The 18983-nt window shown below is 42.2% G+C and overlaps 2 protein-coding genes across 2 annotated transcripts in view; one reads left to right on the top strand and one right to left on the bottom strand.

Annotated features, from left to right (window-relative positions):
- The window catches only part of LOC138785683 (tight junction protein ZO-2-like), a 273858-nt gene extending 269841 nt beyond the window's left edge, over positions 1–4017 (top strand). The window contains exon 10 of the transcript XR_011362145.1: positions 4007–4017. The gene's annotated coding sequence lies outside the window, so the exon portion shown is untranslated. The remainder of the gene's footprint in view (positions 1–4006) is intronic.
- APBA1 (amyloid beta precursor protein binding family A member 1) overlaps positions 1–18983 on the bottom strand; it is a 120382-nt gene that overhangs the window by 36104 nt on the left and 65295 nt on the right. Inside the window, exon 3 of the mRNA XM_069961868.1 lies at positions 428–526. Within this exon, the coding sequence (XP_069817969.1) occupies positions 428–526 (99 nt within the window). The remainder of the gene's footprint in view (positions 1–427; positions 527–18983) is intronic.

Genomic DNA, 18983 nt, shown 5'->3' with positions numbered 1-18983 from the left:
TGTTATTATGTTACAGATTATGTGTGGGAAAGGGGGTGGGGGTAAGCGGGACAAATACGTCCAATCTTATTTTTTAAGGGCAATGTGAATTCGGGGAAAGGTATTGCAAAGGCTAACTTAAGCATCAAAGAAAAATACTCTATCCATAGACTGAAGAGGCAGAATTACATTTGGGTGTTAAGTAAATAATAATAATGTACCAACAATTCTTTCATTGTTTTCTACATCCATTAGTTTGCCCACAAACCTTTTTCAATATAGCACATAAATGAAACACTCTAAGTGTCAGTTTACACTGAGGAATCGGCACTAAAATTGGCCCGTTGCGGATTCGGCTCAGTGACAATTCCTTAGTGTGAGCTGACATTAAGAGAAGAGAGTATGGAAAGCCACCACAAAACCAACCTAAGCAGGGAAGTTTGCTTACCTCTTTATTAGAGGAGGATTCTGCTGAATCGCAGGCATTCTGCCGATGTTGCCGGTTTGTAGATTCTGCTCCTTGCGTGGAAGAATCAGGAGATGGAGACTAAACAGAAAAACACAAAAACAGAAAACAAAAAGAGATTATGATTTATCAAATCAAGAAAAGGTTGCCTTAAAATACAAGCACGTAACCCTGTCCCCAGGGCTGATTCTGGGGTTTCTGCCTCCTGAGGCAAACCTCAGGCGGCCGCCCCGAGTGATGGCCGGCATGCACCCCCCCCCCCCCCCGCAGCCAGCCGCTCACCTGTCCCACGCCGCAGCCGGTCCGCGCTCTCCGTTGTCTCCACATCCCGTCAGGTCCCGCGATGTCACCCTGCAGCTGTCACGGACCTCCAGGCTGTGGTGAGTGAGTGGGGTGATCGGGTCGCGTCCCCCACCAACCCCGGGCACTCACCACAGCCTGGAGGTCCGTGACAGCTGCAGGGTGACATTGCGGGACCTGACGGGATGTGGAGAGCGCGGGTGACGGGACAGGTGAGCGTCCGCTGTCATTTTTGTTTAGTGATACTTAACAAAAATGACAGCAGGGGGGACATAATGCTGCCCCCCTGCCGGACCGCAAAATCTGCCGCCTGAGGCGGAAGGCTCATTCCGCCTCATGGCAGAAGCGGGCCTGCCTGTCCCATTCCCCAATTAGATGTGGGTTTTAGGTCCAAGATTTTATGCAAACCAAGTTCTAATAAAGAGCTCTAAATCCCTTCATAGACACAAATGTAAGAGGTAAGAGATAATATTCTGGTAATTATCTATCTATCTATCTATTATAGTTCAATACATAACAGTAGGTAATATATATGGTAATTATCAAGACCAGTGCACCTGTACTCTGGATTTAGTGCGAGGTATAGAAAAATAACGAATTTTAACTTCCTTAGAAGTCAAGTTGTGTGTTTCATATGTTTTGCATGTCGTCAGGAGCCAGAATTGACAAGTATTGATTGTGCTGAGACATAGTGGATCAGTGTGTAGCATGTGGATGTGCCATGTCTGTCTTTCTCTTTACAGTCATGCTGAATATATTGTTTGAGCTGCAGGCATCATTTTATATATCAGGGCTGGCTAAACAGAATTATATATAGTTTTGTGAGACAAGATTCCATAGAACGTCATTTAAACCCATGATCACTCTATGGAGTCCAGTGGGTGGTCTTATCAGTGACTGGCATTCATCCCTATATAAGTGCATATTCAGAGAGCTGTCAATCACTGATTTAGACCACCCACTGGACTTCTAAACCCAGAAGGAGGCGTAATTTAAATGAGTAAGTATTAACCCCCCCCCCCCCCAAAAAAAAAAAAAAAAATGCTCAGCAACATGATACTGGCAGATCGATCTGTTTGTTCAATGAAGCAGGTTACTTTTAAGCCTTGTGTCTATTTGATAACAGATTAATTATTCTTAGGCTGCCTACACAGGTAAAACCTTAATAGGACCTTTATCACCAGCGCTATTATTGAATGCAGCCAAGGCACGGAGAGTAACCTATACCTCACCAAAATCAGAGCTAGAAGGCAATAAATATACTTGTATTCACTTGTTTGTATAGTGAGTACCTGTATGCGCTACAGTAACCACAGCTGCCTTTAGTTGGGAATTGCTTGCTTGAACTGTTCCGGGCGGTTGGGTGACTTGAAATTCACAAAATGCAGCTTTTGCATTGGTTTGACATCACGGCGAATCATAGTGGGGGGTGGCAAACGGCCGAAGTATCCCATGAATACATGCCTGAAGGCTGCAGATCATCAAAAGCAATCTACTGTCAAAAGCCACATTTTGTGATCTTCAAGTCACCCAACCGCCCAGAACAATTCAAGCAAGCAACTTCCAACTGAAGTCAACTGTAGTTACTGTAGCCAGATTGGTGGATGAAACAGAAGGACTACGCCTAAGCACACACCTGAAAGATAATGCATACAGGTACTCACTATACAAACATTTATTGAGTATTGGGTTAGACTTTAGATTGGTTAGATTTTTGCATTAATATACTTGCACTGGACCCAATATATGTTTATTTCTAACAGGTTGCAGTATTAGAAACATTTATCACGAGCCATGTAAAATTGAAAAGATTACACGACAACTATTAGTCATAATGGTAGGTGTTCATGGTGAACAAAAACATCCCTCCAGCATTACTCATGCATGTACCCCACTTAGTGTCACTCTTTTACAGCACATATAATACTTGAGCATAGAGGAATAAACACTACACCTGCCAATGTTTTTTACGGCCAACCTTACGTTTTATGACATTGTAATTTTATTAATGACCTATACTTTAAAGATTGTAACACTTAGTATACCACATCAATGTTCAAATAAATTACTACTATAACAGTCTACCTGAATGGAAGGTGTCCACTCTGCATATACACCAGAAATAGCCCACTCAATGCATATATATTTTTCAGTGTATAATCCAGAACAAAGAATTTAATGTGCCATCAGAAAGTTATCTATTGCTCAGTTCTTTATTGAAACTTTTTCTTGACCACTTTATAGTTGTCTGATTATGGATACCCAAAGAATCTCATGTATTTAAAGTAAATGTACATCAATTTTTTTTTTTACATTACTCATTCGGCACCAGCATGGGGATCCCCGCAACATGGGCCTTTTTTTTTTCTTCAAAACACTGCTCTGCAACATCCTCTTCTTGTGCACCGCCAGGCTCTATGCACTAGAAGCTGGTCCGGCAGCCCCCAGTGTGACAATATCCCCTTCCCTCAGTGAATCGTCCCTATTGATTCTTACGGTGCCGCGTCACAGTGGGGGGAACAGATGTCACACTGGCGGTGGCAGTAATAGACCCACGCCATGCCGGTGAACCGGGCATCAAAAGAAGGGCCACAGCATCCGTATATTCCCACTTGGTCTATTCATGTAAAAAAAAAAAAAAGCAATGTGCTAGTGGTAGATTTGATTTAAGCCAGGAGCCATTTAAAAAAAAACAGGACAGCACCACCAGGATCCCCGCACCAGTGCCCCAGTGCCGGTAATGTAAAAAAAAAGTGATATACCTGATGGTACATTTGCTTTAAAAGTGTCCGCTTGCATGCAGCAACCAAAAAAGCTCATATTTATAAGCTACACACTAAACTGCAAACATGACATGACTACTTTTTCTCCTAGACTTTTTCATATCTCCTCATTCCAAGACTAAGAATAGAGCAGTGTGTTGGAAAGGCACCATAAATTAGATGCTGATAGCAGAACAATCACTGAAAGCAGGAATGGAGTTAACACCGATAATTCTAGAATTGTACACTGGTTAGGCCAAATTCTGAATCCTATTTTATTGTAACTTAAATGCAAAACCAGTTAAAAACAATCACTTTGAATGTACCATAATGTTTAAAACTCTGACATAATCCACATGGTATTGTTCTTGGCTTGGCTACAGAGCTAACAGAGCTCTGGTTAGTCACCGATATAAAAATGCTTAAAAATTGTTTACATTCTGAGGATTACGTTTAGTAGTATGATTTACTATGGGGCCATATGAATTTCAGCACTAGGGTAAAAGCCATATGACTGTGCCATATATATAATAGGATCTTTAATTATTCAGGGTGGCTCAATAGCATGCGCCATATTTGCGACTTGTGATTAGCATAAGATACTCACTATGTAGTGAATTTCTAATAATTAGCAATTGCTCATTAGCTGGCTTTCTTTTAACTGACTGCCACTCCTTCCCAGGTGCTGGGAAAAGCTGGATCTAGTCCTGGGAAACTGGCAGAAGATTCCCAGGACTGGCTCCAGCTTTTCCCAGCACCCGTTGAGGAGCGGCATGGAGCGGCAGTGAGTTAAAAGGCAGCCGGCTGATGAGCAGATTGCAGAAATAACAAAGCGCTTCACTTTGTTATTACTGTAATTGATATTGATATAACATGACATATATACAGATATTGTACATTAGACAATGATAATTCATATGTTAAAAGGCTCCTGACCTTATAAAAATTATTTTAAATTTCTGCAATCAAAAATTGCTTACAAAGTTAAAAAGTAATATTCAGTAGTAAAGATATATCATTTAAACTTCCCCATTCTCTAGAATTCTAATTATTCTACTTGAAATTTTTAAAGAATCCCCATATTTCAATCATTGTTACAACCTTCACTTGGGAGATATCTTAAGTTCTATACAGGATAGGAAGATTAGGGTTACATAAAGGATAGGAACATTATGGTGACATAATACTTCACAATAAGCACTTACATCTTCATCACGATATTCAGCTTGATAGTTCCAAAAATTTTCCATTGGGCTGTTGTAGGGTAGATGATGAGTAGTAAAGAACCAGTTGTTTCAAGGAGCACGCGAGATATACTAATGTATTTCTACAGAGGTACCAAGACAACTGGAGAATGCAGGACAGGGTAATTGGAGAGCAGTCACACCACACTTATTTCAGACCTGATCAATTACTTTCCTGTAAATTTTACATGACTCTACTTGCTGTAGACAAACACGTGTGCCTTTCGTTGTATAATGCCACTATACACTTCTTATACAGGTAGATTTAACAACCTGCAAAGTAAGTTATTAGTTATATTTTTACAATGTGTGCACAGACAATGGTTTTTCCATAGACCGTATTCTGTAGCAACAGCATGTATGGGCTACTGTATGTTAACACATAGTATTTCTGTCAGTCTTTTTTCAACCCAAATCAGGAGTGGAACTGTGGCAAATTTATAATTTTGCACAGTTTCTGTGTTTTTTTTAACCCACTCCCCGTTTCGGTTTAAAAAAGTCTGAGGGAAATACTATGTGCGGACACAGCCCTAACCAGTATATTGACTGATCACTATACCAGGAAACTATTATTTAGGTAATTTACTAATATATTCTGAAAAGAACCATCTATAGTAAAGGTAATAATTAACTCCTTAGAAAAATCCAATCATATTATTTAGGCATGACTAGTCTTCTATGAATCCATGCTGACGCTGTGTTACCATGGCATTCTGAAGGGAATGATTCAACCTTCCTTCTGCTGTTGTTTGTATGTTTGCACTGAAAATGTACCTCGGAAGAGCCAAGCATTTTATATACGATCTATAACCATGCCAAAACTAAAAGTATTAAAAAAGTAAACCCTTTCTGATTATCTACGCCCTATTGTCTCCTCACATTAAAAAAAATAAAAAGGGAGCCCCCACAAGGGTAGTGGGGCAATATCTTTGCATGGGGAAGCAGCAGATGGAAAGGGGCTCACCTCCAAAGCCCCCAATGCCAGCCCTGCTGTCCAACAGGTGTACCTCGGCTACCCAGCAATCAAGTTCTAAGACCCCATGCACACAACTGTAAAATTTATCAGGATTTCTGGAAATCCTGGTAAATTTCGGGACTCACTGAAGTCTATTGACCACGGACACCTTTGAGTATTTTTATTAAAGGGTGTATGGAATATAAAGATGGAAAAATAGAACTAGTTCTATCTTCGTCTGGAATTTCAGCACAGATGGGACCATAGAAGTCTATGGGAGCATGCAGAATTTCAGATGCTCCTGATGCGCATCCAGAAACTATCCAGATTTCTAGATGTGTTGCTAGATAAGATCAATTGGTGGCTCTTTTTTCAGATTGGAAAATACTGAATATTGATGACTTCCTGAAGCCTTCCTGAACTTCCTGACAGTAAAACCAGATAAGGTTGTGTGTATGAAGCCTAATTTGGGATGACAGCTTAAACCAAACTTGTTAAGGACATAGTTGAGTGAATTATGGTCCTATTAGATGAGCCGATCGATAAAGTAAACAAGCACAGATCTGCTAGATTGGCGCTCGTTTACTGAGCCTATTACACTGATGGATAATCGTTTAGCAAGGGCATGCAGCCCTTGCTAAACGATTTTCAAGCCGTTTAATAGGCGATGTCCGTGCACCCCTTGTCCTAAATTGCAGCTTCAGAGTGGCCTGTCTGAGCTGACAGGTTGCTCAGCCAATCACTGCCCGGGACGGCCGTGGCCAGTGATTGGCTGAGCAGCCTGTCAGCTCAGAGCCTGTTTAGAAGCTGCAGCCCAGGGAAGCGAGCAGAGGGCAGGAGAAGACCGGGAGTGTGGAGAGGTAACATACAACAGGGTATTCAGTCGTTAGCCGTCAGCTGTGCATCTCTATTACACAGAGCAATGGGTGGTTAGCGCAGACGATTTTAGGTCGAGACCTTTATGATCGGCTGATCGCTCAGCATCCCCTGCCCTCTTGGTTTACAGGTATTACAGGCTATATGTTTATTTGACCAATGCACTTTATATTCTTCTAATGATGCTTTTTTTCACCCATGGTTCCCCTTTGGATGTTTGCCAAAGAATATTGTTTTATCATGTAAGACTTTCTTTAGTGATTACCTATATTCTTGTCATTATTTCGATTTGCATGTACATGAAGTGTTTACTTCTGCTGTACTCAGCTTCTGGGAAGAGGACCAAGCACATCTTATATGCTGTGGTATGTGCTACATGAATGTTTTAAATGTTTTTAATCTGGTTTGTTATCATTAAAGAATATTTTTACTTATCCTTGGTGTGCTTTACTCCATAGTGTTGTTTCTTTGTTGTTTGCATGTGTTTGGTTGGACTAGCACTTTTGGTACCTATTTTTCTATTATTTTCTTCATTATTTAGTGGTGCCTTCTTTAGGCTATGTTTCCACAAAGTCTTTTTTGGCCCTTTTAGCTCCGTTTACATGGCCAGTTTGGTGCCAAAATGATGGACATCCAAAAACAGCCAAAGGCCAAAAGGCCAAAAGAAGACGTTGAGGGAACATAGCCTTAGGCTGTGTTCACATATGCAGTAACGCAATGAAAATGCAATGTGAAAGCATCATTTAATTGCAGTAATTGATCATTTCATTGCAGTACTGCATCACTTCATTGCGTTATTGCATTATTTCATTGCGTTATGTCATTATTTCATTGCAGTAATTAATAATTTAATTGCCATCCAGACGTTCTTCATTGCGGTAATGCAATGAAACTTTGTGTGCGAACCCTCACATACTACAATTCCACTCTTTTTAAATTGTGGCCAATTAGCTGATTTTACCACAGGTGACTCCAATGAAGGTGTAAAAACATCTCCAAGATGAACAAGAGAAAGGGCTTATTCCCACGTTCTGTGAAACACGGAACCTACGGACGGGGAAGCCCTGTAGTGGACTCTTTCTCCGCCAGGCATCATGTTTTAATATGATGCTGCGAGAGTAGAAAGTGTTTGAATTTTTGCAGCACTGTAATGAAGCATGCAAAATGTTTGTTTATCCTTTTTAATAAATTTTCAAAAATTAAAACTAAAACTATATTTTTACATTCTTATTATGGGGTACTGAGTGATGATTGATGGTGGAAAACTTGATGCAACATAGAAAAATGTGAAAAAGTGAAAGGGTCTGAAGACTTTTCAAATACATTGTACATACATATATGCCTATAGTCAAAATTTCAGACACCACTTATTGGTGAGACTACCACCCTCAGTGCACCAATGCACACGTCGGTCTGCCCATTCTCATGATAAGCGCTAAAGTGATTTCACTGCGGAGCACCAGATGAATATTCATTAGAAGGCAGTCGGTGGCCTTGGAGGGTGAGTGCACTGAGGGTGGAAGTCCCTGCCCTAGTGCACCAAACTGCCTAATTTACATATTGACTAAAGTGTGGATTGACAGTAAAAAAAATGACCTAAAGCAGGTTATAGTCTTTTATCCTGCTGTTAGTTTCCCTTTAATCTTGTGTTTCTTTAAGTAGTTCAGAGGTTGATTACATTTGTAAAAGAGATCATTGTTTGCTTTCTTCTTTAGTGAAATGTTCCTGCAGGCTCTAAGCATTGTTGTGGGGGATCTTGCTTACTGGCCAGTCCATTTATTTATTTAATGTTATTGCAAGTGCCCAACTGATCATCTGCCACATTTTCACGCAACACCATAAAGCCCCTATTCCACGGGGCAACTATGAGGAGCGTTTCCCGCTCGCTACCGCCGCTATTTTACACGGCACATGGCAGCAGCAATGAGTCAAAGTCGGGCGCGGGGAGGTGCAGGGTGGCTGCCCGGGTGATCGCTAAATCGTCCGGGCAGCCCATAGCATACAGCTGCCACCGCTCCTATATACAGTAAGTCTTTTTTTTCCAACATGTTGAAAAAAAAAACGACAGCAACGTTCATGCCGGCTGATTGTTGTCTTCTATTCCACGGGACGATTATCAGCGTAACGGCCGATATCGTCCGATAATCGTTCCATGGAATAGGGCCTTTAGTCATGCCATAGTAATCTTAAGAACATGCACCTTGTTAATACTTTGAAGTCAAGAAATATTTAGATTGATACAATTCACTTGTCTTATAATGAAACATTAAAGGGGTATTGCTGGAAAAAAAAACAACTTTTTCCCTATCCACAGCATAGGGGACAAGTAGGAGATTGCGGGGGGGGGGGGGGGGGGTTCAACCTCTGTACCCTCTGCCGATCTCTGTATCAGGCCCAGCTTCTGTGTAATGAATAGAGCCGCGGGTACGGCACCTGATCAAGGGCTCCATTCCTTCCTATGGAGACAATGAAAAGAGTTGAGTACAGCGCTCTTCCAGCGTACTCGGCCCTTTCCATCGATCCATAGGAATGAATGGAGCTATGGGTCACAAGCCGTACCCGCAGCTCTATTCATTTCACAGAAGCTGGGGCCCGAGATCGTCAGGGAGTACAGAGGTTGGACCCCCTGAAATCTCTTACTTTTTCCCTATCCTGTGGATAGGGAAAAGTTTTTTTCCTGGAATACCCCTTTAAGTAACTGTTCATGCACATGGCCATGCTACATCTTATTGAGAAAGATAGGGTTGGACCGCATTCAGGAAGCCTTTGCCAAAGAAATGGATCCCTCTACCTTAAGTGGCATCCATTTCTATCCTTGGCAGTAAATCATCTCCTGCTTCAATAGCACCTATAAGTGCAGGTAAATGACTTGCACACTTTTTTTTTTAATTCTCATCAATGTCTTGTATAACTGCATTCCAATAGATAGCTATTGCGAACTGTCTGTTTAGTAGCCCCATGTTTAATTTTCCACCGCTGAAAGAATATCAGTTTCGTAAAACTGCTGGATTTGGTGGTAAAATTCTCACCTTGATGTTACTTTGGATTATTAAGAAGAAAAATAAAGACACTCTATAAAAAGCGATTGACACGTTCGCACATTTAATTGCTCTGATTCATCCTACTTTGCAGTGAGCATGCTCTAACACTAGCACAATAAATTCTATTTGTTTCTTCGGTATTATATGCCAGGGAGGCGCAGACTCATTTTGTGCAGGTAGCATAGCTCATGTCATGGATTTTATATTCCAAAAGATTAGGCAATAAAATAACATTTCAGTACAAGTTCACTGATGATTCAGCACACAGCCATCTGCTTAATGCAATTACATATGCAATGTTAACTAGACAATTTTAAAGCTGCGTACGTAGCTGCCCATTCCAGAGCGATGCATTTTATGACGTGGTAAGGCAGAGCGGAGGTCTATTTTCTGCCCTCTTTCCATGCTCATTTATTGTAACATTCATTGTGCACCTGAAACCTGTTCAATAATGCAAAAGCAGGATTCTTATCTGCCACATTAATTATTGATCCAAGGGACAATGGAATAGACAGAAGATACGGCCCTATTTTACTAGAAACCTACTGACACACAAAAACATTTTTAATATGGAGTTTAGACTTTGTAAGGTCAAAAGCACTGTGCTAAAGAAGCATCTTCTCTAATTATAATCCTCCCTTATTAGCTGTATATTAATATTATAGTGCTCATAGAAGAGCCTGCTGACCTAGCCTGACCCAGGGCCTACACGTCATACCACTTATCATGCACCTGAGAGGATAGTTTTTATTCCAGGTTACTTTTACTATGAGGCATGACCCATTATCTCTTTACCTTAAAAGTTAACCCCTTTACACAAAAGCATGTTTATATACGTTCATATATTTGTGGTAAAGGGAGAGGTTAGGTTTGTTTGGATGTTTCAAGAGAGAACCCGACTGAGATTTAGCTGCTGTTAGTGGGGAAGAACGTTACATGCTTCCCATTCAATAACCACCCATGAAATGTATGGCAGACTGGGTCTTCCAGTAAAGGAACTTCTCTTTCAGGTACCCTGTTTCAGACTCCCTCTCTATCACATTCATATGCCCTTGCACAGCAAATAGACAGGGGTTCTCTTCAAAAGATAACCTATTTAACTACTTCCAAAGAACTCCCAAACCAGTAAAAGCATTCAACTGTTCAACCTATTGCTGCGTTTACACGGAACGATTATTGTTCGAATTTTCGCTATAACGATCGCATTTGAGCGATAATCGTTCTGTGTAAACACAGCAAACGATCAAGCGACGAGCGAAAAATCGTTCATTTCGATCTTTCAACATGTTCACAAATCATCGTTCATCGTTCGCTAAAAATTCGCAGATCGCTTTGTGTAAACAGTCTTTCAAAGATTCACCCTATGTAAAAGATGGGCTAAAGCGATCTTAAAAACGATCGCAATAACGATTCTTCTTACGATTTTTCTAACGATCTATTCGTCTAAACGCTGATCGTTATAAAGACCAAATCGTTGCTTCAAAATCGTTAAACAATCGATTGGGCGAATTATCGCTTCGTGTAAACGCAGCATATGACTGCAATCACACAGAAATCGCACAGGTGCGGGAGAAGAGGCAGAAATAGTTTGTTATGGTGCGTTCACACCTACAGGATCTGCAGCTGATTTTCTGCAGCAGATTTCATTTAAATAACTGAACACAGTATCAAATCTGCTGCAGATCCTGTAGGTGTGAACGCACCCTTATAGTAACCTGCCTACCCTAACCTGCAAGATATACAGCACTTATTGAGGGCTGGGTAGACATTTTAGCACAGTCATAGCACCTCCTGCTTCTATAGGGGCGATCATGCTGGGAGCTGCTGGGTTTTCGCAGACCTCGATCAGATCAGCAGGCTGTACTTTCCATATAACTGGATTCATATGTCAGAACCAGTTATTTGTACACGTTAAAAATTGTTGCCCTTCAGCTGTTGAAGGACGAGTATGCATTTTAAAATTTTCACTGACATTGTATTCTTAGAATTTTTATACATTATTATATTAAAATGTTTATAATTTTAAACATTATTATAAAGCCATTACATGATTTTATACTACCTTACTGTACATTCTCTGCAGGATTTCCATATACTGTAAACTGGTACTTTGGATTACAGAACTACATTTTTAATAGAGATGAGCGAACCTCAAGCATGCTCGAGTCGATCCGAACCCGAACTTTCGGCATTTGATTAGCGGTGGTTGCTGAACTTGGATACTTTGTGCACTTTCCCTTTTTGTGTATTTTTAGAGCTACCCAACTTTACATCAAAATAATCTTTTATGTTTTTCTTGTGGATATAGAAAGACCTTTGCGTTAAAGGTGTTGTCCACCTTTAGAAAACATGGTTGTTTTCTTCCAGAAGCAGGACCATTCTTGTCTTCAGTTTGGGTGGGGTTTTACAACTTTAGGCTATGTTCACACTATGTATCTGTGCGGCTGTATTTTTTATGCGGCTGGAAATGTGCGGCTGAGACTACAGCCGTGGGAAAAAATAGACATGCGACTGAAAACATACGGTCATTTACTTGGAAATCTGGTTCAACTAAAAATAACAAATAAAATGTTAAGAAAGTGATGCAAACACCTCTGGATGCATCTGGGAAAGCAGGGAAACAGTTTACAGGAATTGCTATTACCGGGGTTTGCGATCCTCTGCAGTAATGCCGATGCCTCTCATGGTTAATATATTTAATTAATAAAACACATTTTCGTTGTAATAAAGTCCCTTTCGTTGTTCAATAATTAAATTTAAACGAATCCATCATTTTGCAATTAAATATACTGTTAAAATAAATATATATATATATATATATATATATATATATATATATATATATAAATAAATGTATATTTATATATATATTTATTTTTTGACAGTATATTTAATTGCACAATGATGGATTCATTTAAATTAAATAATTGAACAACGAAACTGATCTTATTACAACGAAAATGTGTTTTATTAATTAAATATTAATTAGTACAGGAAGCTCCATAAGCCGTTAATTCATATTGCCGGCAATAGAGCTTTCTGTACTAATCATCACTTTACTTTAATGAAAACATCAAATGTTTCTTCTAATTATGTTATCACAATAGCATTATTAGAAGAAACATTTAGAATTATATGTGCGCTCAGCTGATTGGCTGATCGGCTCAGCGCACATATAATGAGCCGGTCCGCAGCACAGTGACTTCATTGTGCTGCGGACCAGCGAAGAGGACACATCGGGGTGAGTATAGAGCTCTCCCCACCCCCTCCCCAGCACTGCACCCATCCCAGTAAGGAAGGGGGGGTCACTTAACCCCTTCCTTGCTGGGATGGGTGCAGTCTGACATCAGTCTGGCCCCCAAGGGGTTAAGGGGGATGCAATACATCCTCCCTTAACCCCTTGGGGGCCAGACTGTAAGCAGCGATCTGTAAAGATGCTGCATACTGTAAGGTGCACAACACCGCTCCTGTTTTTGTGTTTTTTGTGTGTTTCTCCCTTTTTGTTTTTCAGATATCGGTATCCTGTGGATTACGTCGGATTCGGTGGACTACGTCGATGACCAGCGGTTGTTTGGTGTTTTTTTTTAATAAAATTTGAATTTGAATAAATTTTTTTTTTCACTTGTGTGTTGTCTTTATTTCTTTACTTTATAGACTTAGTAGTGGAAGCCGTCTAATAGACGAAATCCATTACTAAGTCGGGGCCTAGTGTTAGCCGGTATAAAATGGCTAACACTAACCCCCCATTATTACCCCAGTACCCAATGCCACCAGGGGTACTGGGAAGAGCCGGGTGCCAGTGGTCCCGGAGCGTCAAAATTGGCGCTTCTGGACTGGGGCGGCAGCAGGCTGGTAAGATTTAGGCTGGGGAGGGCCTAAAACAATGGCTCTTCCCACCCTGATGTTACCAGGCTGCTGTCGCTTGGTTTTTAACCTGGCTGGTTATAAAAATAGGGGGGACCCTATGCGGGTTTTTTTTTTTTTTTAAATAAATAAATAATTAAAAAAAAAAGCATAGGGTCCCCCCTATTTTTATAACAAGCCGGGTTAAAAAACAAACGACAACAGCCTGGTAACACCAGGGTGGGAAGAGCCATTGGTTTAGGCCCTCCCCAGCCTAAATCTTACCAGCCTGTTGCCGCCCAGTCCAGGAGCGCCAATTTTGACGCTCCGGGACCACTGGCACCCGGCTCTTCCCAGTACCCCTGGTGGCATTGGGTACTGGGGTAATAATGGGGGGGTTAGTGTTAGCCATTTTATACCGGCTAACACTAGGCCCGACTTAGTAATGGATTCCGTCTATTAGACGGCTTCCACTACTAAGTCTATAAAGTAAAGAAATAAAGACAACACACAAGTGAAAAAATTTTTTTATTCAAATAAAAACACCCCCACACCCCTCATTGACCATTTTATAAAAAAAAAACACCAAACAACCGCTGGTCATCGACGTAGTCCACCGAATCCAACGTAATCCACAGGATACCGATATCTGAAAAACAAAAAGGGAGAAACACACAAAAAACACAAAAACAGGAGCACAAAACCCATCATTGTGAGCGGTGTTGTGCTCCTTACAGTATGCAGCATCTTTACAGATCGCTGCTTACAGTCTGGCCCCCAAGGGGTTAAGGGAGGATGTATTGCATCCCCCTTAACCCCTTGGGGGCCAGACTGATGTCAGACTGCACCCATCCCAGCAAGGAAGGGGTTAACTGACCCCCCTTCCTTGCTGGGAGGGGTGCAGTGCAGGGGAAGGGGTGGGGAGAGCTTTATACTCACCCCGATGTTGCCTTTTCGCTGGTCCGCAGCACAATAAGGTCACTGTACTGCGGACCGGCTCTTTATATGTGCGCTCAGCCGATCAGCCAATCAGCTGAGCGCACATATAATTCTAAATGTTTCTTCTAATAATGCTATTGTGATAACATAATTAGAAGAAACATTTGATGTTTTTATTAAAGTAAAGTGATGATTAGTACAGAATGCTCTATTGCCGGCAATATGAATTAACGGCTTATGGAGCTTCCTGTACTAATTAATATTTAATTAATAAAACACATTTTCGTTGTAATAAAATCAGTTTCGTTGTTCAATAATTTCATTCTAACGAATCCATTATTGTGCAATTAAATATACTGTCAAAAAATAAATATATATATAAATATACATTTATTTATATATATATATTTATTTTAACAGTATATTTAATTGCACAATGATGGATTCGTTAGAATTAAATTATTGAACAACGAAAGGGACTTTATTACAAAGAAAATGTGTTTTATTAATTTAATATATTAACTATTAGAGGCATCGGCATTCGGCATTATTGCCGGCTATTTTTGAAGTAATCCGGACGGATCGCCTATCAATCCACGGCCGTGAATTTGCACAGTTCCAGCCGCAAACAATGGTCTTGTTCATTTTTTACGGATCCGTTTACGATCGGGCCGTAGGCTCATACATAGTGTGCACTGTGCGGCCGGATATTGTATACTTTCCAGCGTACGCATGAACCAGAAAAATCCGGCCGATGATTTACCGCCCGCAATACAGCCGCACAGATACATAGTGTGAACCTAGCCAAAGGCCGTATCACGTGGCACGATTTTGAAGAGGAAACGAGCACCAACCTGTCAGGTTGGCACTTGCTTTCTTCTCTTTCTCCACAGTAAGGCCCCATTCACACGTCCGTGTCAGTTTTTACTGTCAGGAAATCCTGATCAGGAGACCTCAAATGTCATCAGGAAAGTATCAGGATTTCCTGACAGTAATCTGTTTTTACCATCAGGAAATCATCAGGAAAAACCTTCAGGATTTCCTGATGAGAAAAAAAAATGGTCTAGTATGCCAATACACAGCCCCTAGTGTACCTGGATGGCCACAGGCTGCAGAACTACAACTCCCATCATGGCCTGCCAGCAGAGGCATGATGGTAGTTGTACCTCTGCAACCTGGATGGCCAAAGGCTGCAGAAGTACAACTCCCATCATGACCTGTCAGCAGGGGATGATGGGAGTTGTACTTCTGCAACCTGGATGGCCACAGGCTGCAGAACTACAACTCCCATCATGGCCTGCCAGCAGAGGCATGATGGGACTTGTACTTCTGCAACCTGGATGGCCACAAGCTGCATAAGTACAACTCCCATCATGACCTGTCAGCAAGGGATGATGGGAGTTGTACTTCTGCAACCTGGATGGCCACAGGCTGCAGAAGTACAACTCCCATTATGGCCTGCCAGCAGAGGCATGATGGGAGTTATACTTCTGCAGTCTGTGGCCATCCTGGTTGCAGAAGTACAACTCCCATCATGCCCTGCTGACAGACCATGATGGGAGTTGTACTTCTGCAGCCTGTGGCCATCCAGGTTGCAGAACTACAACTCCCATCATGCCCTGCAACCAGGATGGCCTCAGGTTGCAAAACTACAACTCCCACCATGGTCTGTCAGCAGGACTGGGGGTTTGCGGATTGCGCCGCGGGTGGTGGGGATGTGCCGCGGGGGTTGCCGCCGGGGGGGGGGGGGGCTGGACAAGTGCCGCGGGCGGAGGGGGTTCGAGGGTCTCTCGTGGTGCCATATCGCTGCTCAGGTCCAAGAAGGAAGTGGAGCTCCGGTCGCTTTCCTGGTGTGCATCATCCGGAAGGGTGTCCGTGTGTAATGAAAGTCAATGCGTCCGGAAATCCGGCAGGATCTCCTGATAGGAAATCCGGGTGGTTTTTCCGGACGTGTGAAGGGGGCCTAAGCAGGGGGGCTTCTAGTATAAGTGTAAAAAAAAAAAAAAAAAAGTGTTATTAATAAAAAGCCCCCTCCCCTAATAAAAGTCAGAATCACCCCCCTTTTTCCATGTTATAAATGATGATAAATAAACATGTTTGCTATCGCCACGTGCGTAATTGCCCGAACTATTAATTAATCACATTCCTGATCTCGCATGGTAAATGGCGTAAGCGCAAAAAATCCCAAAGTGAAAAATTGCGCATTTTTGGTCGTATCAAATCCAGAAAAATTGTAATAAAAAGCGATCAAAAAGTCGCATATGCGCAATCAAGGTACCGATAGAAAGAACACAAAAAATGCGCAAAAAATGACACCTCACACAGCCCCATAGATCAAAGGATAAAAGCGCTATAAGCCTGGGAATGGAGTGATTTTAAGGAACATATTTTTGTTAACAATGGTTTGAATTTTTTACAAGCCATCAAATAACAGAAAAGTTATACATGTTATACATCGTTGTAATTGTAACGACTTGTCGGACATATATAACAAGTCAGTTTTACCCCAGGGCAAGCGGCATAAAAACAAATATCCCCCAAATAAACAAAATGCGTTTTGTTTTTTTAATTCCCCACACATTTATTTTTTTTCTAGTTTTGTAGTGTACTTTATGAAAAAATTCAGCCTGTCATTGCAAAGTAAAATTAGTGGCGCAAAAAATAAGGGCTCATGTGGGTTTCTAGGTGAAAAAGTGCTATGGCCTTTTAAGCACAAGGAGGAAAAAATGAAAACGCAAAAAACTAAATTGGCCCGGTCCTTAAGGGGTTAAACTGTCCAGGCTGCTCATTGTAGGCAGCGACAGACTGCTGCCGCCACTCCTATTACGCGGAGCGATGTGCAGCAGACTGTTACTGTCGTTATCACGGTTTTCAATCTGTCGAAAGACTACGCTCAACCGACATCGTGCATGTTGGCTGATCGTGGTCTTTTAAAATGAGCTATTACACCAAACGATTATTGACCAGAACGGATGGTAATCAGCCAAGTAAACTGAAGTAAATGCAGACCGGCCAAGTACTTTTTTTTTTTTTTTAAGGCAGAGGAAGAACATAAAAAATTATCTCAACTCAACTCTTTCCGTGCCCCTTCAGCGCCAGATCACTGCTCCGGGACCCCCGCCGGGCTTGGGGATCTCAACCAGAGCCAACGTCACAACCCGGTTAATTGACTGGCTGGATGAGCGGCCAGTCCATCAGATGTCATGACAACTCGGGGGAAAATGCCTTCTGGCAGGGGTCCGGGGGCCAGTAACACATTGGAAGGCAGGCACAGGAAGTAAGTGAGAACTGATTATAATCTCCCCCCGCCCTGCCCTTAAAACAAAAAAGTACTTGGCCGGACTTCTCTTTTTAATTGCAAACCACACCTGAAATGGAGACACGAGTAACGCTGTTTCTGAGAGAAAGTGGGCATGTTTATCTAACCCTGGATAACCCCTTTAACCCCTTAACGACATCGGGCGTACCCATACGCCCCCGTTGCCTGGGCTTTAACGCAAACGGGCGTATGGGTACGCCCAATGTTTCCCCCGATCGCTGCGTGTTCACACACAGCGGTCGGGGAAGATGGCCTGCTATAAATCATAGCAGGCCATCTTAGCTTCACGGCACGGGGGGTGGTTAACACCCCCCGTGCTTATGATCGCCGCTATAGGCTGATCAATTCAGATCAGCCAATAGTGGCGATCGGAACCTTTCCGGGTCATCGGTGACCCGATGACCCGGAAAAAAATGGCGGTCGGTGCTGTCCGAGGACGGCACCGACCGCCATTACTGTAAAAAGTAATGGTGATCGCCGTGCCACCGGCCCGATCGCCGTGAACGGCCGGCCGTTCACGGCGATCGGGCCGGTGGCACGGCGATCAGAGTCCCACAATATAGTAAATACCTGCCCTGGACCCCTCAGCTAGGTAGCCGAGGGGTCCAGAGCGGGTATTTGTACATTACTCACCTGTCCCGGGCTCCTGATCGGCGTCTTCCGGGTTCGCGGCGTCCTCCGTCATTCCGTTCGGTCTTCGGGTCTTTCCGGCGGTCCCCGTCGTCTTCTTTCGGCTATTTTCGGCTCCAGCCTCGTCATTTTCCGGATTTTGCGCTCTGCTGCCCCCTAGCGGCTGATATGTGTAATACACTTATCAGCAGCTACAGGGATATTCAGAATGTAGAAAAAGGTTTTTTTTTTTTCCAAATTTTTTTTTTTTCTATTTTCCGCACCCTATCGCCGCTGAGTGTTGATCAGCATCGCACGAAAGTGCGCTGCTAATCAGCAACTCCTCCTTTTTGGCGTAGGGTGTTTTTTTTTCTATATCCTACTGCCACGGTCTGCTTATAAGTGCCGCACATAAGTGCGGCATTTATCAGCAACTCCTTTGTTGGCGTAGGTTTTTTTTTTATACTTACTGTAAAAAACACGTAAAAAACACTACATTACACCACACTACACTGAATAAAGTTTGACACTACACCACTACATACCCCATATACCAATCCCCATATAAAGATGGCCCCCAGGGTGTTTTCGGCGTCAGAGGGATACGTTATTATTACCTCCGACACCAAAACAGCCAGTGAGGATGAATG

The sequence above is a fragment of the Dendropsophus ebraccatus genome, chromosome 3 (assembly GCF_027789765.1).
Source record: "Dendropsophus ebraccatus isolate aDenEbr1 chromosome 3, aDenEbr1.pat, whole genome shotgun sequence".
NCBI lineage: Eukaryota > Metazoa > Chordata > Amphibia > Anura > Hylidae > Dendropsophus > Dendropsophus ebraccatus.
The sequence above is the reverse complement of the archived record's forward strand: the minus strand, read 5'-3'. Positions and strand labels throughout refer to the sequence as shown.